Genomic DNA, 23,716 nt, shown 5'->3' on the forward strand with positions numbered 1-23,716 from the left:
TTTTGTCCAACTACACGGGATGTTGCTGTTCTTTTTGAGTCCATGCACTAGCTGACGTACTGTCCATGTCCCTAATGTTACGAAAACATATTTTTTTTCATACTGCTGCTCAAAATATAACCCACAGGGATGTTTGTTCCTTGTCTGAGTACCTCAAGAAGTTCGTTTTTCTCTTCAAGGCTCCCATAACTTTGTGATGTCCCTCAACAGCGAACAAAGATAATTTCCTTACTTCATTGTTGATAAATGAAGTGCAGATCGAGCTAATCTACTTTTTCAGGTATTCATTTGTTTGAAAGCAATTGAAGAGCCTGATATTATCTCGAACATTTGTTCAATAAAGAAGGAAGAGAAGGTAGAATGGGGGCAGTACCTGAAAAGCACAACAGCGTCTGTTCACGCTTATTAAATAATGTATTCATACCAGAAGGGGGCAACGGTGATCGAACATCCCATTTTGCGACCTGCAATCAGACACGATTGAGAAGTATTGCAGGACACAAAACGAAAATTCCCCATGCCACCAGGGGGCGCTGCGGGACCAGTAACAGCACCCTTCGAAAAGGCATAAAATATGTGGCCTGTTTCGAACGTGCTGTAATTGACGAGCTTTGGGAATAAATAAAAGTTGCTACTTACTGTGAATCTATGCCTAACATTAAGCGTTTTTGTTTTCGCTTTTTTTAAGGGCAGCATAGAGTTGTGTGTTCTCACTGCAGTGTTGTTCTGTGTTTAAAATGTTGTGACATGTTCGTTTTTCCACATTGCCAAAAAAGGCATAATGGTCGTGAAAGTCTTTGTTACGTGCGGACAATACGTGTTTGTTTGTTTAGATGTTAGCTCAGCAGAAGAGAGCGAAAAAGCCGACGGGGAGAGTTGGCCTGCACATGGAATGAAGTACTTTGTGACCATAATACAAAATGAGACATATTCATTTTTGGTGAGCCTTCTTTCGGCGGGGTGTCCCCTGTACCCGGCCGGCTTCCACATACTCAGCAAGATCTAACAAACTGTCTTGAAAGCTCATCCGTCATCTTGGCCTTGTCCACACGTAACAATCCGCAGTCGCCCTCACGTCGTTATTAAAAAAAAAAAAAAAAGTCGCGTCCATATGAACCGCATAGTGCGGTATCAAATTCGTGTACAAGCATGCCAAGTCGCTAGGCAGCAGTAATGTCGCAAATTCTGTCAACATCAAATATGTATTAGAGCAGAGAAACAAACCCCTGGATGAGATAACTCGGTCACGAGTGAGTTTTCTAATATGCACAAGTTAATATTGTTCTGTGTAAATTATAATAATTAAGAGTAAAATTCACCCAGGTGTTGCATGCATGCATGTATCACTTTTTTTACAACCTTTTTTGCCTTACTTGTGTTTGCTCATAGGAAGCTCGAGTGAAGCTTCATTCTTGAAATTCAGGGTCTTAAAAGAGAGAGGAAATTCTTTTCAAAGGTGCATCAAAAAAGAAAAGGACAAGAACAAGAAAAAGTGAAGGTACTTTGAGCACAAGTCTTTTGTATAAAATACCAACTCCTGAAAAGTTGGCAAATGCTACAGAAGCACTAAAAGCAAAGCAATTCCAGCTCTTGTCCACACAACAAAGCCAAAAACACAAGATAAAAAGAAAATGTTCAATAAATATGCCAATGACAGTTTATTTTTTAATATGTACAAGTTAAAACAAACAAACAACATATGTACAGTAAACAACAAAAAAACAAAATCAACATCTGTCATAAAACCACAAAAACGTGGTGTTTTTAAAAAAAATGTTCATGCAACCTTTTCCAGCTGTAGCTCGACAAGTCTTTTTGGGGAGTCGCTGGTAGATCATGCTGCTGAATGGCGCCTCGAACCAGGCACCAACCACGGTCCTCCAAAATGGCAGGCTGCAAGCTCAGCTTCCTGGTTGCAGTTGGTCTTGATCACCTCCCTGGCACGTGTGATCCATTCCTTCCTCTGCTCGATGCTGGATGCCTGTTGATTAGGAGGATGGTCAACATGAAGAAATATCTGTATTTGGGCAATTGCTGACATTACTAATTGTGATTATGTGCTTTCTTATTTTAATAGCGCTTTTAAGGCTCATGAATCATTTGATTCTAAAAACCAACTCCTTTTTTCCACCACTGTCTCAGTAAGTGCATTTTAGGTTTACAGTAAAAAGTTAAAACCAATTATTAAAAAAGCTTTTGAAAATGATTTCACTGTCTTTCACTCAAGTATAGTGAAGTTTTAGTTGAGTTGTTCTATTGTTCTATCTATAACTTGTTTTAGTTTTATAAGTGATGAAAGTAATACTGTGTATGTTCTCAGAACGCTCCTGACAAAGATGAAAAAAAAGAATTATCCGTAGACAGAGTCTTAGGAGTCGAGGAGTTTAAATAAAAACATGTCACGGTGTCAGTAGAGTGTGTAAAATTGCTTCATGTTGAAGGTTTTTTGAGCAAAAAAGAAAAGGCAGATCATCTGACCTTAAGACCAATGTTGTTCATCGCGGGCACGCGTCGCACCCGAAGAGCAAATTTGCAGGGGTCGCCCTTAACGTCCTCTGTTAGTCCTAACACGGAGGTCTGGGGGAGGAAAACGGGATTAGAAATATTCACGGGAATGCCAGAGATGAAACGTGTGTTAAGTTGGACTCAGGAGGATATTTTGCCTGTAGACGTATTTGCCCCCGCCGTTGGAGTCCTTTACTTCCTTGCTTACGATGGGGGACATCTCAAAGAGAAAGAGGTGCAAGTTTTGGCTCTTACGGGGCAGCGTTCGGGACGGACGTTCCTGGACGGACCCGAAGTGGATTAGCTTGCCCTGTGACTCCATGGTTTCCTCAAAGTCTGAGTGAAGAGAGAACATGAGTAAATGACAGCTCAACACTTAAAGAATACGCGGTCTCGTCCGTTCTCAGTCACCTTTCAGCGCGGCCAGATGTATGGCATCGTTGGCTCTCTTCGGAACGTCGAGCATCACCGCCAGGGCATTCTCGAGTTTGCTGTTGTCGTCTCCGACGCAGCTCAGTAGATCCTAAAAAGAGGCATGTACAATTAACTAGGTCGAAACTGGTACCGGGCCACGTGGGCTGCACCCGAAATAATGTTTTGGAGATGATTTAGTTTAACAGCTCATAAGTTTGCGCTTGATCTTTGCCGTATATAAAGAGTCTGGACAACTCGCTCGCCTACGCATGCGGCCATTTCGGATCTCAGCCTCCCTGACCATAATAAGCCCCATGAATTCAACTAAGCACCAAGGACAGCTCTGCAAAAATCATGTGACCCTGTTCAGCCAATCAGCATCCGTAACACCGAGATGCGGTTAAATTGGCCGTCTTTACATTTGAGTGAGGCGACCCCAAGTTGAACAACAATATTACTTGCATTTACTCAGAGCAAACAGTAGCAACAGGCATAGTTACACAACAAGGCTTGCATTTGATGAGCATTTAGTAAATGCTGCTTTATTTTTACTCCCGTCCCTGGTTACACAAATAATTTACAATCTTAATCACATTTAAGGAGGAATTTCAGTTTTACCTTTTCGAATAATAGAAATAATTTTATTGATCACACTGAGAATCTCGTTCACGCCAAGGTTATACACGCATAAAACTTGGACAAGGACATACTTTATAACTTTAGAGAAGTAACATGAATTTAGTGAAAAGAAAGCACGTGGAGGATCGCGCTCTCTCGCTGGGGGATGACACTTCCACATCAAGAGGTTCGAAGATTCGTTCCACAGTGAATTTGGAAACCTTGTCAACAAGATCCCTGTCACAACGAGCAATAATGACAAGTTTAAGCTAACGCTACTTTTCACTGAACAATTGCTAGTAATAATAGTCCATAAATAGTTCTGGTCAATGTGTATCAAGATGATACACAATAACAATGCTGTGGGCTAGCCGCTAACTTTAGTCCCACCAAAACCATTGCATTTCAAATACAGTAATATTGTAATGTAACTGATTTACTTTGAAATGACAGTCAAAGGTAATTGCATTTCAGTTTTGAAGTAACTTGCCCATCACTGTGCTTATGTTAGAGCAGCACCTATTAGTTTTTCGCCTTGAGCTCACTGGGACTCTCAACAATATAGCAAGGACTTCACATGATTCTCTTCTTACATTTTTCTCCCTTGCAATTTGTGATAGTTACACAACTCCTTGACAAAACAAAACAAAACAAAAATATCCGAACTTTGACGTCAATGTCATGACAAGTGCTACCTGTGTATTCCTGCCACGTGACATGAGTGGCATCTGAAAGAGTATTTCCAACTGCTGGGGACATGTATGAACACAGTCAAGACCATGTTTGAAATGAAAAGCGTTACGCGTTTTTTTCTTTTTTTTAAAGAATGTTTCATGTGTGCTCGGAGATGTCGATGATGTGTGGCTACTGAAAAATAATAAATAGAATTTGTCTATTTTAATGATTTTCCTCAGTTTTTTTTTCATTCATTTTAATATGTATGCAATAGTTTTTTTTTGTTTTTTTTTTTACCAAGCATATATCACAATACGCCTTTGCTGTATTGCAATATATCGCAATACACTATTAAAACACTGTCCACCTATGGCCCTGTGACATCAGTACGCAAACTTAGGAGGCGGCCTGCCTTCGCACCCGTGACAGCATGAGCAACTCGTGGCGTGTGGCACACGTTTTGAATGTGTAAGCCGCAGCTTGTGGCCCATGTACGGCCCGGCGATGGCGATGTGCAACGTGTGGCCCGCATCTGGCTCCGCGATGGCCCACGTCCGGCTACTGTAGAGCACAACTCAAGGGGTGCTGTTGGCAGGTCGCAAGAGGTAAGATGATCTATAATGCTAGTAAAAAAACATGTTTCCTTATGATTACTAAATTCCTCACTGCTGTTAATTTGACAGCTCAGTATGAGGAATTGTAGACTGGAAATACTGTGCATGTTTGTTTTTGTCAAAAGAATGACATGACACTTTTGATAGCACTTCTGTACCATATCTAAAGCACACACTTAGAATGTATTGTGTTTGGATTCTGCCGCAGAGCAGGGTTTCTCAATGGAATTTTTCATTCCCCCGAGAAAGCCAGAACATCTTTTGCACCCCCCCCCCCACCCACCCACCTTAGTGAATATGAATGAGGTCATTATCCATTAAAAGTTATACACATATAACTAATATTGTATCCATTTTGAGATACACAAAATTAAAAAAGCAATATAACAAACTTTCAACAAATACTGACTTTACTTTTGACAGGTACAGTTTACAGGCTAGTCTGAAACAGACACAAAACTTTAGTGCTTTACTGTGTCTGAAATAAAACAAATGTCAATTCTTATCCTAGAAACATCTTTGACCACCTTGATGCTGAAGAAAAAAAAGATAAGTGTGAAGTGATTGAAATTAAACATTAATACAGGAGATACACTATGAAATATTATGGAATAAAACATTGTATTGATTTTTCTTTGAAAATTACATAATCCTTCATGTGATTTAGAAAAAAATATGTTGACAGCAATTTAAAAAGTTTACAAGTATTGGAGAAACTTTGACTGAGAGCATCACTACACCACCCAGTGATGTAGATGTGCAACTACACATAACTTGGAAAATGCAAAGCCTGATCCCCAGGGTGATACACACTCTCCCCTGGCATCACATCGCATATACAATGTATCACATTGTATATTTGCTGTGAGAGCAAGACTCGTGTCAAGCCATGATGTCAGTCACATGTATAAGAGGATCGAGGCAATTAGGGATGAGCAAGTCCTTGCGTAATGCAGGTACTTGAGAAGGTATGCAAGGATTTCAATTATATTCTTTTAATTGAATTTTATATTCTTACATTTATGTTTATTTGATGCACAAGGACGTAACAACAACAACATTATGTGGCATGCCCACCTACACTATGTATCGTAGGTTAACTTCAAAATAAACACACCGTATAATGCAGAGCTGTTTTTCCGTTATGATTGGCTTAATTCGTTCATTCAAGTCCTTTATCCCAAATTATTGCCATCACATTACATACATATTAACACACCGCGATTACGGAATCCTAATCAATCGCTGATTAATAATGCTAAGTCTTGTATTCATAACTAAAATTGATTTGCTTATCTCTGGTGTCTCAAATGATGTCATTTCACCTTTGGGTTCAGAAAACAAGACCTTATATCTCAAAAAGGACCCATCCGGTTTTTCATGGCAATGCGACCTCTAAATCTTATACTGTTAAGTGTGGTGTCTTGCAGGTCACAGTACTTAGTCCTTTACTGTTCAACACCCGCATGAGACATGCTCCCCCTTGGTGATGTTATTGTAACTATATTGGTTTATTATTATATTATAATTTATAATAGTTTTCATTGCTGTGCTGACGGACCGCAACAATATATGCCTTTAGAAATAACAAATCTGCATTATTGCAGTAACCTGGAGGTCTGCCTTTCCGAGACTAAACCCTGGATTCCTCACAACTTTCTGCCCCAAAAAACAGAAATGTTCGTTTTTGGCCCTGCTGATCACCAGCACGCGTTTAAGAATACCAGTTTGGATCTGGATAGTTGTACTATTGCCCAAAGTGGCTCAGCAAGGCACTTAGATGTGATCACCTTCACAATATCATATCATACCTATTCTGTCTTTGAGCAATGCTGAGACATTAATTCAAGCATTTGTTACATCCCGCTTTGACGATTTGAATCCATTATTTTCTGGAGCTAGAGATTTTATTCTGATAGAGGCTCAAATGGCTCAAATTATATGTGCTCAGTAAGGATGGTAAACCATGAAAAAAATTACATATGGCACATATCCAAACCAAAGGGATTTTTCACCATTTAATGTTGTTGTGCGATGACCTATTTTTTTTTACAACACTGCCGATAAGTATTTGAGCAAGTGTATGAACACAAAGCATCCTTAGAAATAAAGTTATTACTTATTAATACTTTGTTTGACATGTTTTTGTTAATATGTGACAACTTCCCCGAAATCAATAGTTTGCTTTGAAGTCTGCTTTTATTTTAAGTTAATCTTGACCCAATTAAAGTTTACCAGAATGGAGAGTGCTCTTGCTATCTTGCATATTTTATTTTTTTTCCCCTCAAGTCCCTGATTAAAGTAATTTAATGTACATTGGCCCTGAGTTTTGTGTGCTTGTTTGGTTTGAGTGTTGTTTGCATGTCATATTTTACCAATTCAACGGTGTCAGGTCAAGGACCTGTTTTGTGTTTGATGAATAAATGGTTGATTTGTATGATTTTTTTGAAACTAATAGTTTGTCTACAGTATAAATTCTCGCTCAGTATCATCACCCGCATCATTCTCCACAACTCCGGGACTCGCTACCCTTCTCAAGGTACAGTAACTGAAAGACAACCAATGTTTTACTGAAGAATTAAAACAAATGTAAGAATTGATCAGTTGCTGTCTAACTCATGCACAATTGTCTTTCAGTAAGTTTTGTGTGCGGTCCATCATGATGATATCTGTAGGGGTGTTATCGCTCCTAATCCTGCTCGTCAACACTGGATGGATTTCTGGTATGGATTCTTATTTATTTACTTTTTTAAATCACAACCAAATCTTTATTATATATATATATATATATATATATATATATATATATATATATATATATATATATATATATATATATATATATATATATATATATATAAAAATGTTGCTTCAGGTCGGTATGATTAACCTGCAAATGGGCAGTCATTTAAAAACAGTGCAAACAAAATATAAATGTAAAACATCAATTTTAAGATGAAGACAAAGTTTTGTTTTTTAAAGGGCCAAAAAAAATGACTTTGTTCCGATTTGCCAAGGGAACAAATCTATGATTAAATCCTTAAGAGCTGTTTCTAATAGATAACAGTCAAAGATCTGAACACGTACTGTGCAACTTAACACGATGCATGAGTGAAAAGCACTAAGAACCCTTGATCTGTCTTGGTAATTGTTCTCATGCGCCCGATTTATGCGTCTCTGCTTTGCAACATGAAGGTGATTAATCTAAAAGTGCATTTCATTTATAGCGAGCATAGACTGAAAAATGTCAAATATTTAAAGTGTGAGAAAATGGTCAGGGGCTGAAAACATTTGGATGTGATGTCATATTAATGTAGATTTCATTGCTTCATTTTGATTTAAACAAAAAATCTGCAAACTACAAAAAGCATGAAGTTAAAATGTGTTTTTTTTTAACCCTAGGTACAGCTGTCTCCAGTTGTGGTACATGCCATGAAAAAGCAACATGCCTAGAGTCACATGAAAGAGGCGACTCCTTCTCATGCGTCTGCAAAGATGGCTTTGTAGGCGATGGTCTGACTTGTTACAATACTTTAACCTGTAGCGACGGCTCTTGTTGCGACAACGGTTTCGAGTGGGCGCCTGAAAATGGCTGCGTGGACACCGACGAGTGCTCGCTCCCTGACTCTCCATGCACGGCGCCTCTGGTTTGCCAAAACACCCGTGGCTCTTTCGAATGCCTGATGCCTGACTCTCTCTCCAGATCTGGCATCTCCTCACGATCTGTCCAATTCACTTGTGGAAATGCAGTTTGTCCAACAGGCATGGATTGCATTGGAAATATATGTGCTGACCCCTGTGAGGACTACGCTGTTTTGAATGATGACTGGCGTTCGACACATTTTAGATATAATAATTCGAACCAGGCAAACTGTGACCGAAATATTGTTTGGCAAGGATGGTATCGCCTCATTCTGGAAAACAACAGCGCACGTATCCCCGAGAGATGTATCGACGAAAACATGTGTGGAACCCATGCACCTCTGTGGATAACAGAACCTCATCCCACACAGTCTAATGTGATTGCAACTCGCACTGTGTGTAATGCATGGGCGGGAGAATGTTGCCATTTTTCTTCACACACCATCCACGTCAAGTTTTGCGCTGCAGCAGCTAGCAGCTACTACGTGTACAAACTTGTGAAGCCGTCTACATGTCGCCTTGCTTACTGTGCAGGTATTACTCCAATAAATGTACTGTAAAGATCTCTGTGACGAACAAAAGAAAGTCCACTGGTTCTTAAAAACGTATGATTATGAACAACAAAACTTTTTTTTTCCAGAGATTGATGGATATAGTTTTTCTACACCAGAACCTGAAGTTCATTCAACCACTTTGACAACTAGATTCGCTGAACCGCAAACAACACCAGCTGTAGAAGAGGGGGCGGTCCGCCTGGCTAACGCAAACACGTCCTGCTCCGGCAGAGTGGAGATTTTCCACCGCGGACAGTGGGGGACAGTGTGTGATGACATCTGGGACCTGAAACATGCGCAAGTGGTGTGCAGGCAGTTGGGCTGCGGTCGGGCCCTGGCGGCACCCCAGATGGCTTTCTTTGGACAGGGCAGGGGCCCCATTTGGTTGGACAACGTCAGATGCACCGGAAGTGAAGCAAAGTTGGGTGAGTGCAACCATCAAGGGATTGGTTCGCACAACTGCGGTCACCATGAAGATGCCGGAGTGGTTTGTGAAGGTAAGAACACGAGTGAACGACTTTACTGCCTGAAGCAGTCTTTGAGGCTGTTTCATTTGACTGCTCTTTCCACTATCCTGTATAAATGATGACTTTTTTGTGATTATTTCCCTGTCATTCGGTAAACGTGTGGCTTTTGAGGCAAAATACGCAGCGAGTAATTTTTTTGATCCGTTTGTTGCTGTGTTAGCTGCTTCGCCCGTGAGGCTGGTCAACTCTGACAACCGCTGCTCTGGAAGAGTTGAGGTCTACCATAACGGCCAATGGGGGACTGTGTGTGACGACATATGGGACCTGACCAACGCCAACGTGGTGTGCAGACAGTTGGACTGCGGCAGGGCTCGCTCAGCACTGCACAGTGCGGCTTTCGGACAGGGCAGTGGACCCATCTGGTTGGACGACGTCCGTTGTTTTGGAAATGAAACTTCAATTACGAGCTGCAGACATCTTGGATTTGGGAGGCACAACTGCGTTCACGGGGAGGATGCCGGCGTTGTTTGTGAAGGTAGCGTTTAGATATTTTTATAACGTTTTAGCGTGCATACACTCAATAAAATGAATATTTTTTTTTTATGTTTTGGCTTAAATACGCTTAATGAAATGAATGAACACTTCTTTTTTTTTTATTTAGATGACCAACCGTCAATCAGACCTTCTCACCTCATTTGCGGTCCTGACAAAATCCGAGTGGGCCTGAATTCAGTTAGCGTCACAGGCGCTGGTTACAACCCACTCTCTGGAAACCTGGCGGTCCGCAACTGTTCCTGGGTCATGGTGCAAGGTGATTTTGTATGGTATGAAGCGGACATTAGGGCGGATGCCTGTGGAAACAAACTGACGGTAAATAAATAAATAAATAAACACTTGCACCCATTACAACCTCAACAAACATGTTTACCTTTGGCTTATATTTACATTTCAAATGTACAACTCTTCTTGTAATTAATTACGACAGATGTCATGTCTGCAATTTACATTACTGTTGTCTCAAATTTCATTTGTAAACAGTTGTGAACATTTTGAGGAGTTTTAGGTCGTATAGGCATGGATAGATTATGACAGTGTGCTAATCGAGAGCAACAATATCGTAGTAGCTCTTTGTTCATATTACAACTTTAAAATAGTATGTTTGAAATACTTGCCTGAATAGAAACAGCATTTTATTCCACTGAACATAAACTATTTTATTCTGACAAAATATCTGCTAAATAATCAATCTAAATGTTCAATTTCTTCACATTGTCCAGGCCAGTTTTATACCCGAAGGCTACTTATGTTGTCCTTGGGCCTAACTGATACCTGCTAGCACAATTTTTTTAGTCCAATCCAAATTAATGAACAAAGCAAGAAGGCATCTATTTTTGTACAATGTCTGTTTTGTCTTGCGCCCACCCTCTTCCCCCTACTCGGGTAACTGCTTCAACCGCCTCCCTTCTCTGCTCGCAAAGAAAGAGAAAAATAAAAGTTAATCAGGGGGAAATAACGCCAATGGATAAAATTTTGCAATGCTGTACAACAAGCGAGAAAGTTGGATCAATTTGACCCAACTATTGGGTTAGTCCTTTTTTGACCCATAATTGAATGATTTTTTTCAACCAGCTCTTTTTTAGAGTGCAGCAGCCTCATTAGTTTGGTCACTTGTGTTTTTTTTTTAAAAAGAAAAAAAAGGCCTTGGTTATAATAGTCACTGAAAATTTAAACAAGCTCTTCTGTTTTTAGCGCCAGTGTATGGGATAATCGACATTTTCTGAAAAATCGCCAACACCCACGCTCATATGCTACCTTAGCATTGCATTCGATGTTTCTAACAATTGTCTGTCTTTCAGACCAACCGCACACACGCCGTCTACTCCAACAATTTATTCATCTACCCATCAAACAATGCTTCCTTCTCTCCCCCTGTGAGAATTCCTTACTCCTGTGCCTATCCTTTGGACTCAGACAGCAGGCTGAATCTGGCTGTCAGACCGTTCCTTGCGTGAGTAGTTGTTTCGTGCCCACAAAGCATTCTAAGTATCCATCCCAATTCATATGATGAGTGTAGAGACTGTCATCTTTGCTCTTTCTTGACAGTCTGGAAGCTGGTATCGTCGGCACGGGTGACAAAGCAAGAAGTTCCATGGTCCTGTTCCGCAACTCCAACTATACAGAGCCTTATTCGTCTGGTTTAGTAGTGCTTCCGGTGGGCTCTCCATTGTATGTGGGCGTTTCTGTGGACAAAAGAGATCCCAGCTTGGCAGTCGTTTTGGAGGATTGCTTTGCTTCTCACTCCTCAAACCCCGAGTACCCCGAGCGATACGCTCTCATCCACAACAAGTACGCATCTACTCATTTGGGATGACTACCGATTCATGACGGAAAGATGATTACGAACAATCTTCTTTATTAGATGTCCCGCTGACCGCCAGCGGGTGTCAATAGCTGAAAGCGGCTCATCCCTCCGGGCTCGTTTCGCCGCCTTGTTATTCCTGGTTCAGGGCGAATACCGAGATGTCTACCTCCACTGTAGTCTGAGCCTGTGCGACCGGAGGAGGTACTCTTGCGTTCCGGTGAGTACTATAAACTATTCCGTTGGATTCACGCTGTTGTTACTGCGTGTCTATTATTGTTCACAAACCAATTAGTAATGATTTCCCATTTCCTTTCACTTACCTCTACTACGAAGCCTTGCACAAGGAGAGCATACCGCTCTGTCTCAGACTCTGTTCCAGTGAAGACACTCACTATTGGCCCAATCACTTGTAAGCACATTCACTCAGGTATCACACTATACAGTGTGTTGGCAAAATAGAAATAATTGGACCGACCTTTTCTCCTTCTTTCTTTTTTATCTTCAGGGGACAAATCATCTGAGTGACATCCAGTAAAAGAATGATTATAGGAACCAGCGGACCGCCATAGAATGTTCCACAGTAAAATCACAGACCACAAATAGACAAACAATCATTCACACTTTCATTCACATCTAGAGGTGATTCAATTAATTCATCCAACTAAGAATCATGGTTTTTGCACTTGGTGGGCAGGGGAATCAGGTGGGTTGGGCTGGAGGGTCAGAAGAATCCAAAGATGATCCATTCAAGCATTGTGAAAAAACTGCACACTCCTCACAGAGATGTTTCAACATAGATTGGACTCGGAACTCCTGACTCCAGAAACAGACATGTTAATCACAAATTCCATGATCATGTATCACAAAATGTCATTCCTTTCCTCTGACTAATAATAACAGACAAATCATCTTGAAAATAAAGAATTTGCGCATTTTGAAAATTAAAATCTTGTTGTCTTTAATATAATAAGTTTACTTCATTGTTTTTGTTACTTTGCAAAACATTGTTCAACATTTTTATGGATGGACAAGTAAAAATATGCTTTGTCTCCACCATTTTGAACTCAGTTTTGAGTTTTATTTCACCGCCTCCAGACCGCCAGAGGCAATGCTTAACTCTTTACTGGGCACAGGGGCTGCTTTCAGCCAATAGTCGAAACAGCGAAAACGTCCATAACAGCTATTGCTTAAATTCTAACGTACCCCCGAATTTTTCTAAAATTCATAAAATTCTTGACTGTTTAGGACCAAAAAAATTGAAAAATGTGTGCCTAATAAAGGCCATTTTAATGTCACCGTCTTATGTCGGTCTTCTGTCACAGTTTGGTAAAATTCTTTTTTCATGAATCTGTTCTTTTGGGCAATCCACGTATTTTGTGTTTATTGGAGTTTATTTGGAGTGTTTATAGCATATTATTGACCAGTCTGAAGTGTTTAAAATGGCTTGCAATCTTCCATGTTTGAATATTAAGGATGGATTGAAACAAAGATGCCATCTCTGAAAAGTGACGATTTGAGCAGGGTATGAAAATTCTTTCCAACACCGGCGCAATGCTAAATCCACAAGACTGGCTCTTCTGGAAATGATCATTTCTGAACAGGTAGGGTACAGAACAGGTATTTATGTCTTACAATAATTAAGTTGGAAACTGTTGGCCTAAACCAGGGTACCAAATACAAGCACACTGACAGGACAACGTGGAACACCTGGAAGAGACACAAGTGGCAAGGAAGTTGATTGTAAGACACAAGGGACTGGGTCAACAATCACAGGTGTAAAATAAAAACAACAAACAAAGGAAGACATGACCCTGGACCCCTATCCTGCATGTTTTAAATATTTCCCCCTATAACGCACCTGTTTCAAATAATCAGCTCATCCATCAGCAAGCTTTGCGGAAGCCTGATCATGATCCTGGTCATTTTAAACAGGTGTGTAGGAAACCATCTCACACATACAGGATAATGGCCCTTGAGGACTGGATACGGTTCCCCTGGCCTAGTCCATTTTTTACTGTGCAGATAAAGTTTCTGTTTAGAATTATGAAACAAAATTGTTGATAGGTTATTCGGAAGATGAAGTAACAGCCGGAGTTGGTACATGCTATGGTTTTACTCAAATGAAAGCCGTATAGAAAACATAGCTAAATTCAAGCATTTTTTAAAAAACGGACAACCATTGAAAACAAAGTATAATTAATACATGGAGACAAGTTAAGACAACCCCCATAGTCCAGTTCAACTCGATTCCCCTGAGCGTGCAATGATCTGGATATTCACAGGTCAGAGACAAACAATGTAACGCTTCAAGAATCAGGTTAGAAAATAGCAGTTTGTCGGTTTTTCATGTCAGGCTGTTAATTTAATGGCAAACAACACAATCTGTCTGCTTCATAATGAACCTTTGTAAATCCGTCTCATCAAGGCCTTACCGTCCATCCATCCATAAATCTATCCGTCCATCCGTCCGTCCGTCCGTCCATCCATCCATCCATTCAAAACACTGGAGGATTTGCATCAGATTGTTGAGTTCAATAGTGGAGGCTCTTTAAAGTTTAACCTCCACGTAAAATGGAAAGAAATACATTTGCCACACCACAGTGAGTGACTAAAATATAATCACCATGTATGTTTTCATGGGCCTTCAAAATAGTGGAAAATTGTTTCTGTTCTCAAACACAGCCAATGTGTACACTGAATGTGTCGAAACAACACAATGCTGAACGCTCAACAGTTAAAAACAACAACATCTCGAAAGTCTTTTAGGCCTTTACTACACAGCCATACGTGTAATCTGAATAGTATAGCTGCTTAAAGCTTCCATTATTTGAAATATATCCCTCCGGGACCTCACGTGGCTTTCCATGTCGCAACGAGAGCTACTAGCCGCCATCTTAGCTTTTTAGCTAACCTGTGCTCCTCCTGGCCCGAGGACCTCTTCACCCGGTGTTAAGAACAGTACTGTATTTGCACATGCTTTCAGTAATCATCTACGTACATAGATAACGTATTAAGAAAGAAATCTTTGAATTCCCTTGACAGGGTCTTTCATGGTCACAAACAATAGGAATGGTCAGATGACGCAGAAAATTGAATACCATAATTTTTATGACCTAAGAGTACAGTGATTTGCAGCCAGCTCTTTTGTCCATGACTGACTCAAAATGGTTGCTAATGTGTTCCTAGTTACACAACTGGACACAAATTAAGTACTTGCTTTGTAGTATACCTATACTTTCAGGAATCTGTAATAAGTGTAGTTTTACTGGCATGGGGAAAAAAAACAGCTCATATCGGGAAAGCGATCCCTGAAGAACAAAGCACCAAGTGAATCATTTACAGAAAATGTTCTCAGAGGGAGAAAAGGCTGTTAAATCGATCATTCAGACAAACTATTGCATAACCACACTACGAATTGTGAAACTTAAGAACGTTTCTTTCTTATTGGTAGGTGATAAATTATTTAGCTGACTTGGAGAGAATCTACTGAATAGTAATTATTGTTAGATATGTACTGTTTAGCAATACGGTAAGATGCTAGGTTTGTACGGTATTAAAACACACTTTGAACTGCATACATTTCCAATTTCTACATCAACAATAATTACACCCTCAAAGACTGAAAGCCTATATTGCATCCATCCATCCTTTTATTATCGTACCCACTAAATACATAATACTAGCTATTAAATTATACATTATACATTAAACCTGAATTATAACCAAAGTACACGTAATATAATCCTCGTTTCTTGAAATGTTGATAGAATATTTTGGGTTGGAGTTTATTAACATAACATTTAGTGTACGTTTGATAAATTCTTGTTTTAGTGATATAGTAGCAGTTAAGCTAGATAAAACAATTTAAGCAACAGTCAATTTATTACACTTTAGTTCTAAACTGTATAGTCATATTTTGTAATAATATTATATACATTTTATACTATTTTAGTATTTCTATGGAAATGTATCATTATTTCACATTTTTATTTGAAAACATAGTGATTCATTACATCTCAAATTTTTTTATAAACATTTTACACTTTACTAGTTTTTATTTGCAGGTGAGAAATATTTAACAACAACAACAAAAAATACAGTTTTGTAAACCTGATACAAAATTATAATATACTTTTATTCCCCTAACATCAACAGCTTGGGGAAAGTACAGTGGAAACAACATCCATCCACTTCTGGTGTCTTTTCAACTCAGCCCGATATTGACTGATTATCATAACGTTTATTGACTTTGGGCTCGTTTTGTTTGAGGGCTATTTTGTAGAAATAGTTTTGATTAATATGTAACGTTACCAGTGAATTCTTCATCAGTATCAGCCGTCAATGAGCCGTTTGTTTTTGACAAATGATTGTGTTGTATAATCTCTTGTATCGCAAGACTGGTCTATAAATTCTCTCACCCTCTCGTCACCTGAAGCATCGCGAACTGCTCCTGGACTCACTACTTAACCAGGTTACCAGGTATGCAAGGCAATTTCTTGTGCTTCAAAGAAGATTTTTTTTTGATCAACATTTCCTCAAACTCATTCGTATCTGGTCAGTGTTTTATGTAGTGGGTGATCCTCATTGCTTTTCTTCCTCTTAAAGGTCGACACGTGGCCAATATGGGGATGCCTCCAAGAGTATTTTTCTTGCTGTTTTTGCAACTCATTACAAAAGGATCAGGTACAGTGATATTATTTTGATATTTTTTTGTATGACATTCTCTGGCACATGAATAGACACTGATAACCAACAACTCCAATTTTAAAAATGCACGTTGCCTTTTTGTTGAGCTTATTTGACTAGATAATGCCATTTGCTCATGCAGTGATCAAATGTCACAGATGGACATTTTGCATACTCAAATCATATCTGCATAGCACAAAGAGAGAGAAGCTGTCTTAATGCTTGACAAGTCTAAATTCTGCTTTTTGGTTAGGTTTATTCCTGATGCTAAAACAAGTGTGTGCAAGTGGTATATTTGGATGCTTGTTTGTTTTCATTAAACGATGACTGTTCATGGGATGATGAACAATCCCTTCTCACACATGTTATTTGTCTGTCACGATGGAAAGTAATGATTTTGATTGATGTTGACTGTAAGAACTCAATTTCCTTCACATAAAAAAGATTGTTTTAGAATTTAACAAGATATATTTACATGCAGTCCATAAATACAGTAGGCCAAAAGTTTGGACACGCCTTTACATTTAATACATTTTCTTTATGTTCATGACTAAAGTATTTACATTGTAGGTCCTCTCTGAAGGCATTAAAACTATGAATGAACACGTGTGGTTTTATGTACTAAAGACTAAAGAGGGTGAAATACCTGAAAATGTGTTTCATATTTTAGTTTCTTCAAAAAAGCTGATGATTTTTTTTTTTTTAACGGCACCAGTGTTCCTTACCAGGGTTAGTTAGTTGAATTTCTTGCTTTATCAATAGCGTTGAGACCATCAGCTGGTTTGTACAGAAGTCAGATTAATAACTAGCCGACAGCACTTTTGGGCACCTTAAGATTTATATTACAGACAACAGGCAAGAACCAACGAGCTCATTAAAGAAAATCAGTGGCCACCATTACTACTAAGGTGTGACCAAACCTTTGTCTTGCACTGTATTTATAAAAAGACAAAGTATCAAGGGGTCTGAAAATATTGCATCTTTGTCAAAATGCTCATCAAAAATCATGATTTTTACACTAGATATCGGGGTGGCCTGGAGGGTGAACACAGTGAGCACATCGCCATTCTATTGTTCTGCCCCTTGTTAATGTGCAAATAGTTCATGTAAATTATATCAAAAGTAAAACTCAAAACAGTGGAAAATTGAAGCTTTGAAATTTGCCACATTTTTGTTTGGAATCTGGATTCCACTTTTGGACAATATATGCATTTTAACTGATGTTTGAGTGCAAGTTGTTTCATGGAAAAAAAACTTTGGGCTAAATTCCAGCGAGACACAGTTTAAAAATTCAAGATGTAGTTCACACACCAGAATGATCCATAGGGTTACCTTCTATCAAGTAAGTTGTGTTTTTACGAATTCTTGTGTAAAATTGAACTAAATATAAATCTCTTCTTAGGTTCAGTTGTTTCCAGCTGTGATGCATGCCATGAAAAAGCAACGTGCCAAGAGTCAAACAAAAGAGGCGACTCCTTCCCCGGCTTTTCATGTGTCTGCAAAGATGGCTTTGAAGGCGATGGTCTGAGTTGCTACAATACTTTAGCCTGTAGCGATGGCTCTTGTTGCGACGACGGTTTCCAGTGGGCGCCCGGAAATGGCTGCGTGGACACCGACGAGTGCTCGCTCTCCGACTCGCCGTGCGCGGCAAATATGGTTTGCCAAAACACCCGTGGCTCTTTTGAATGCCAAAGGCCCGCCTTACGCTCCAGATACAGCCTTTCCTCACAATCGGTCCAGTTCAGTTGTGGAAACACAGTTTGTGCATCGGGCATGGACTGCATCGCAAACAATGGAACAAACTGTGCTGACCCTTGTGAGCAGTACACTGTCCTGGATGATGATTGGCGTTCTACACAACATGGAATGACCTCACCTGCAAAGTGTGACAATAATGTTGAGTGGCATGGCTGGTATCGCTTATTTCTTGGACAAAACGATGCACATATTCCTGAGGGATGTGTCCGTGGATTTAGGTGCGGAACTCATATCACCATGTCGCTAAAAGAAGCTCATCCCACACAGTCTGATGTCATTGTAACTCGGGCTGTGTGTAACACTTGGAGTGACGACTGCTGCGGTGTTAACGGCCTCCAACGCATCCATGTGAAGCTCTGTTCTGCAGGAGATTCCAGCTACTATGTCTACAAGCTAGTGAAGCCAAACTCGTGTCATTATGCATACTGCGCAGGTAAAAAGAAAAACAACTTTTAATGGTCTATCCATGCCAGGGGCGGCATACTTAATTGTCCTTAGGTGTGATTGGGTGCGTGAAAGGTTGTTCGTCCCTGTGTGTCCTGCACTTTGCTGGCAACTAGTTCAGGGTGACCCCCGCCTACTGCCCGAAGTCAGCTGGGATAGGCACCAGCAAGCATGTGACACTTGTGAGGATAAGCAGCTCTAGAAAATGAATGGATGGATGGTGTCAGGCGACAGAAAATGTTCTAGTCGGTGACCAAATTGGCACACCACCCGAGCGAGAGGGGTGGACAAGGGAGGTTCATGTATGCATGCACCCTTTTTTTTATCATGCCACATACACTCCGGTTTTAACAAAATCAGTTTCATTTGTTAGATACATTTGAAAACATAATTTGTGGGAGTGTATCAAGGGTCACAGATTTCAATTTTTTTTCCCTTGGTATGGGAGAGGCCAAAATTGTGCCCAAACAAGCGATCATCATGCGGTTCCGCCCACGGTTTGGTGTGCATTTTTTGTGGAGTCATTTAGTCTGACAAAAGTTTTTATTTTCAGCGGTTAATGAAGCAAGTTCTTTGACGACACCTGAACCTGAAGGCTCTGGAATTGAGCCGACAACAATCGCCGCCACAACAACAACCACTCACAGATATACAACGAGAACAACAAGAACAACAACCTCTGCTACAACAGATTCTGTCCAAACAACACCAGCGGGCCCAGTAAATGAAGGGGAGGTCCGTCTGGCTAATGGCGGAAACACCTCCTGCTCCGGCAGAGTGGAGATTTTCCACCGCGGACAGTGGGGGACAGTGTGTGATGACATCTGGGACCTGAAACATGCGCAAGTGGTGTGCAGGCAGTTGGGCTGCGGTCGGGCCCTGGCGGCACCCCACAGGGCTTTCTTTGGACAGGGCAGGGGCCCCATTTGGTTGGACAACGTCAGATGCACCGGAAGTGAAGCAAAGTTGGGTGAGTGCAACCATCAAGGGATTGGTTCGCACAACTGCGGTCACCATGAAGATGCCGGAGTGGTTTGTGAAGGTAAGAACACGAGTGAACGACTTTACTGCCTGAAGCAGTCTTTGAGGCTGTTTCATTTGACTCCTCTTTCCACTATCCTGTATAAATGATGACTTTTTTGTGATTATTTCCCTGTCATTCGGTAAACGTGTGGCTTTTGAGGCAAAATACGCAGCGAGTAATTTTTTTGATCCGTTTGTTGCTGTGTTAGCTGCTTCGCCCGTGAGGCTGGTCAACTCTGACAACCGCTGCTCTGGAAGAGTTGAGGTCTACCATAACGGCCAATGGGGGACTGTGTGTGACGACATATGGGACCTGACCAACGCCAACGTGGTGTGCAGACAGTTGGACTGCGGCAGGGCTCGCTCAGCACTGCACAGTGCGGCTTTCGGACAGGGCAGTGGACCCATCTGGTTGGACGACGTCCGTTGTTTTGGAAATGAAACTTCAATTACGAGCTGCAGACATCTTGGATTTGGGAGGCACAACTGCGTTCACGGGGAGGATGCCGGCGTTGTTTGTGAAGGTAGCGTTTATATATTTTTATGAAGTTTTAGCATGAATACACTCAATGAAATGAATATTTTTTTGGATGTTTTGGCTTAAATACGCTTAATGAAATGAATGAACACTTCATTTTTTTATTTTATTTAGATGACCAACCGTCACTCAGACCTTCTCACCTCATTTGCGGTCCTGACAAAATCCAAGTGGGCCTGAATTCAGTTAGCGCCACAGGTGCTGGTTACAACCCACTCTCTGGAAACCTGGCAGTCCGCAACTGTTCCTGGGTCAGGGTGCAAGGTGATGTCGTGTGGTACGAGGCTGACACTAAGGCAGATGCTTGTGGAAACAAACTGACGGTAAATAAATAAATACTGTAAATAGAAAGATGTACTTATTGGCCCTATATACACATATATATATATATATATATATATATATATATATATATATATATATATATATACACATTTGGAAACATATTTACGATATCTGCAACAGGGTGAGTGCTGTCTGGGTTTGTGAGTGAAATGACACAGTATAAGTACATTAATGCTTGTACGGTATTTGTCCAGTCCTCTGATCTTTACATCAAAGGTAATTTACATCAAAGGGAATACAGTGAAAGAAGACACCAGGGTGCTGAAATTTCACCCATCATGTCAAAGTCTAACGTGGCACAACCACTCAGTTATCACACTACCAGGAATGTACAATTCCTTGGCTAAAATGAGTGAAGTGGAAGAAAAGGCCCCCAAAATGGTCAAAATACAGCAGAAGTGTTAAAAAAAATCTACCAGATATACCTCAATACTTTATCTGATAAAAGGATGTGCTCAGATGAAATGTTGACCTTCTGTTTCATGATTATCTGTCTTGCAGACCAACAGCACACATGCAATCTACTCTAATAATTTATTTGTCTACCCAATGAACAACGCATCCTTCTCTCCTGCTATCAATCTTCCTTTCTCGTGTGCTTATCCCCTGGACACAGACAGCATGCTTAATGTAGCTGTCAGACCATTCCTGGAGTGAGTAATTTTATCATTATGGTGATGAAGGTTTAGCTCTCATGTGGAGATATGTGATTTGATATTAAACAATGCTGTAGGTGTTCAGTACTGTGTCAATTCAAGTGTCAAGTTGTCCCATTTTGTAGACATTTACTGGTGTTAAAAAAAAGCCAGTATTCAGAGTATTGATATTTTGAATCAAAAAAGATTTTTTGTGTCACCAGGATTTATGTAAATTTCATAAACTATCTAAAACACTTTGGATTAATAGCAAAGAGATAAAATGACCTTGACTGATGTGCTTTCTCTTGACAGTCTGGAAGGTGCTACTGTCGGCTCGGGTGAAAAAGCCAGAGCTTCCATGACCCTGTTCCGCAACTCCAATTATACAGAGCCTTACACGGCGGGTTTGGTCATTCTTCCAGTGGGCTCTCCGTTGTATGTGGGGGTGTCTGTAAACAAAAATGATTCCAGCTTGGCAGCAGTTTTGGAGGATTGCTTCGCCTCTCACTCCACAAACCCAGAGAACCCCCAGCGATACGTTCTCATCAACAACAAGTATGCGTCTGCTCAATTGGAGTGACTGTAGATTCATGACTGACATATAATAACAACTAACGCTCTTCCTTTGGCTGTCCTAGATGTCCTGCTGACAGTCAACAGGTGTCTATAGCTGAGAGTGGCTCATCCCTCCGGGCTCGTTTCGCTGCCCTGTTCTTCCTTCTTCAGGGGGAGTACCGAGATGTGTATCTCCATTGTAGCCTGAGCCTGTGTGACCGGAGGACGCACTCTTGCATTCCGGTGGGTAACGTACTGTATTCCATTTGAATCGCAGCATTGCAGCAAGCGAAATAGTTTCTTTCACTTTTGTCTCTGTGTTAAGGTAGAAAAAGTAAAAAGAATAATTCCAAAGTAATTCAAAGGAATTTTTGCTTTAGTTTTCAATGTAGGGATACAATTTGGCTGGTGTTCACTGCAGGGGCTAACATTTTTGGGTGGGTTACAGGTTCTCTGACAACATCAAATTCTTCTAAAATCCCAAACTATTTGCCATATAGATATTGGTAGCAGAATTTAAAAAACTAAATAAATAAATCTAATATACAGAATAAACAATATGCAATTGATTTTTGGATTTTGGTGTGCTTGATAAATAAAAGTTGAAAAAATATTCAAAGTGGCCCCTGTGTCATTTGTGTTTTCTGAAAGTAGCCCTCGGATGAACAAAATTGGAAACCTCTGCCTTGGGGGAAAAAAAACTTATGAGCACAAGTGCATCACTTTCTCTCACAAACAGCTGCATTTCTAATGTCATCCTGTTGCTTTCACATGTCTACCACGTAGCCCTGCACAAGGAGAGTCCAACGTTCTGCCTCAAACTCTGCTCCAAGGGAGACTCTCACCATTGGCCCAATCACTTGTAAGTAACTGGGTACCATATTCACTTTGCTATCATTATATATTGACAAAACAGAATACATAACAAAAGGTATTTTCTTCATCTTTTCTTTTTATATTCAGGGAAGAAATCATCTGAGCAACATCTGTTCAAAGAAGAAAACTGAAGTCCATTTACTCAGTAAACTCAATAGCAATATGCTGAGATGTAGTTTAACTAAAACTACAATGCATTGTATTATATTGTCATTTATGCTGAAAATGTCCATAGAGTGAATGTAAAATGACCCACAGAAATGTTATGATAAAAAGCAATGATTCATATACTGTACCTGTTTGTCTGCATTTGTTTCCCTTAAAAATTGAATAGGTTGACTATCCAACTTTGGTGAGGGTGGCAAATACTTCTAATTTGCCACATCTTCAGTTGATAGTATTGGCAGCACCACAGTATTTCGTTTAATATATACAATGATCCCTCATTATATTGTGGTTCAAGTTTCGCGGCTTCACTATGCAGATTTTTCAAAAATATATATTGCCAACTTTACTTAAGTTTAAGTGCCTCTGTTCACACTACCAATGTGTAGCATCTTTTAAAAGTAGTTACCGATACTAATTCGATTTGTTTTCATTGAGCGTGTTTTGGGGTATATCACCTAATAACTCTTGAAAAATGAAGAAAATTGTTGCTTTGTTTGCTTGCTATGAAAGTTTATCACACTGTAGAAAAAACATGCCATCAATATAAAATAATTGCCCAGTAAGGCTTGAGAATATTTTATTTGGAATTAGTGTTTGCCACTTATTTTGCGATACATCTGTTTTGGAGAGCCGGCATATTTTTATTATAATCTCCAGAAATCTTTCCAAGTATCATCCTATTTCGGCACTGGCAAATGAACTTGTTTTCTCTTCGACTAATGTATAGCTTATATTCTTGCTATATCATTTTTGCTGTGTATAAACAGTATTTGTTGTTTATTTTAAGAGTGAAATCGCTAATCAAAATATGGGGGTTTTCGTGACACATAGTAA

At 40.0% G+C, this 23,716-nt stretch overlaps 2 protein-coding genes and 1 long non-coding RNA gene across 3 annotated transcripts; all 3 read left to right on the plus strand.

Annotated features, from left to right (window-relative positions):
- The first annotated feature begins 855 nt into the window (after positions 1 to 855).
- Positions 856 to 2,106, plus strand: LOC148420857 (uncharacterized). The gene is made up of 3 exons (XR_015866275.1): positions 856 to 940; positions 1,390 to 1,498; positions 1,796 to 2,106. It is a non-coding gene; the product is annotated as an uncharacterized LOC148420857 (long non-coding RNA).
- Positions 2,107 to 7,485: 5,379 nt separating this feature from the next.
- On the plus strand, positions 7,486 to 12,506 carry LOC148420858 (uncharacterized). Its single transcript, XM_088419929.1, has 10 exons — positions 7,486 to 7,549; positions 8,229 to 9,002; positions 9,109 to 9,519; positions 9,710 to 10,024; positions 10,151 to 10,359; positions 11,346 to 11,497; positions 11,593 to 11,835; positions 11,909 to 12,068; positions 12,185 to 12,260; positions 12,357 to 12,506. The coding sequence occupies exons 1-10, from the start codon at positions 7,486 to 7,488 to the stop codon at positions 12,374 to 12,376; spliced, it is 2,424 nt and encodes an 807-aa protein (XP_088276055.1). The 3' UTR covers positions 12,377 to 12,506.
- Positions 12,507 to 16,918: 4,412 nt separating this feature from the next.
- Positions 16,919 to 22,968, plus strand: LOC148420859 (uncharacterized). Its single transcript, XM_088419139.1, has 10 exons — positions 16,919 to 16,925; positions 17,940 to 18,728; positions 19,293 to 19,781; positions 19,972 to 20,286; positions 20,415 to 20,623; positions 21,147 to 21,298; positions 21,596 to 21,838; positions 21,922 to 22,081; positions 22,625 to 22,700; positions 22,802 to 22,968. The coding sequence occupies exons 1-10, from the start codon at positions 16,919 to 16,921 to the stop codon at positions 22,843 to 22,845; spliced, it is 2,484 nt and encodes an 827-aa protein (XP_088275265.1). The 3' UTR covers positions 22,846 to 22,968.
- Positions 22,969 to 23,716: the final 748 nt, after the last annotated feature.

Source organism: Hippichthys cyanospilos, chromosome 7 (assembly GCF_059441005.1).
Source record: "Hippichthys cyanospilos isolate Australia breed blue-spotted pipefish chromosome 7, RoL_Hcya_1.0, whole genome shotgun sequence".
Taxonomy (NCBI): Eukaryota; Metazoa; Chordata; class Actinopteri; order Syngnathiformes; family Syngnathidae; genus Hippichthys; species Hippichthys cyanospilos.

Excerpts from the sequence above, each read along its gene's own strand:
- LOC148420859 (XM_088419139.1), top strand. Across the intron at positions 19,782-19,971 it reads TGCCGGAGTGGTTTGTGAAG|CTGCTTCGCCCGTGAGGCTG; the intron begins GTAAGAACACGA and ends TTGCTGTGTTAG. Across the intron at positions 20,287-20,414 it reads TGCCGGCGTTGTTTGTGAAG|ATGACCAACCGTCACTCAGA; the intron begins GTAGCGTTTATA and ends TATTTTATTTAG.
- LOC148420858 (XM_088419929.1), top strand. The coding sequence starts at position 7,486 with ATGATGATATCTGTAGGGGTGTTATCGCTCCTAATCCTGCTCGTCAAC. Across the intron at positions 10,025-10,150 it reads TGCCGGCGTTGTTTGTGAAG|ATGACCAACCGTCAATCAGA; the intron begins GTAGCGTTTAGA and ends TTTTTTATTTAG. Across the intron at positions 12,069-12,184 it reads GGAGGTACTCTTGCGTTCCG|CCTTGCACAAGGAGAGCATA; the intron begins GTGAGTACTATA and ends TCTACTACGAAG.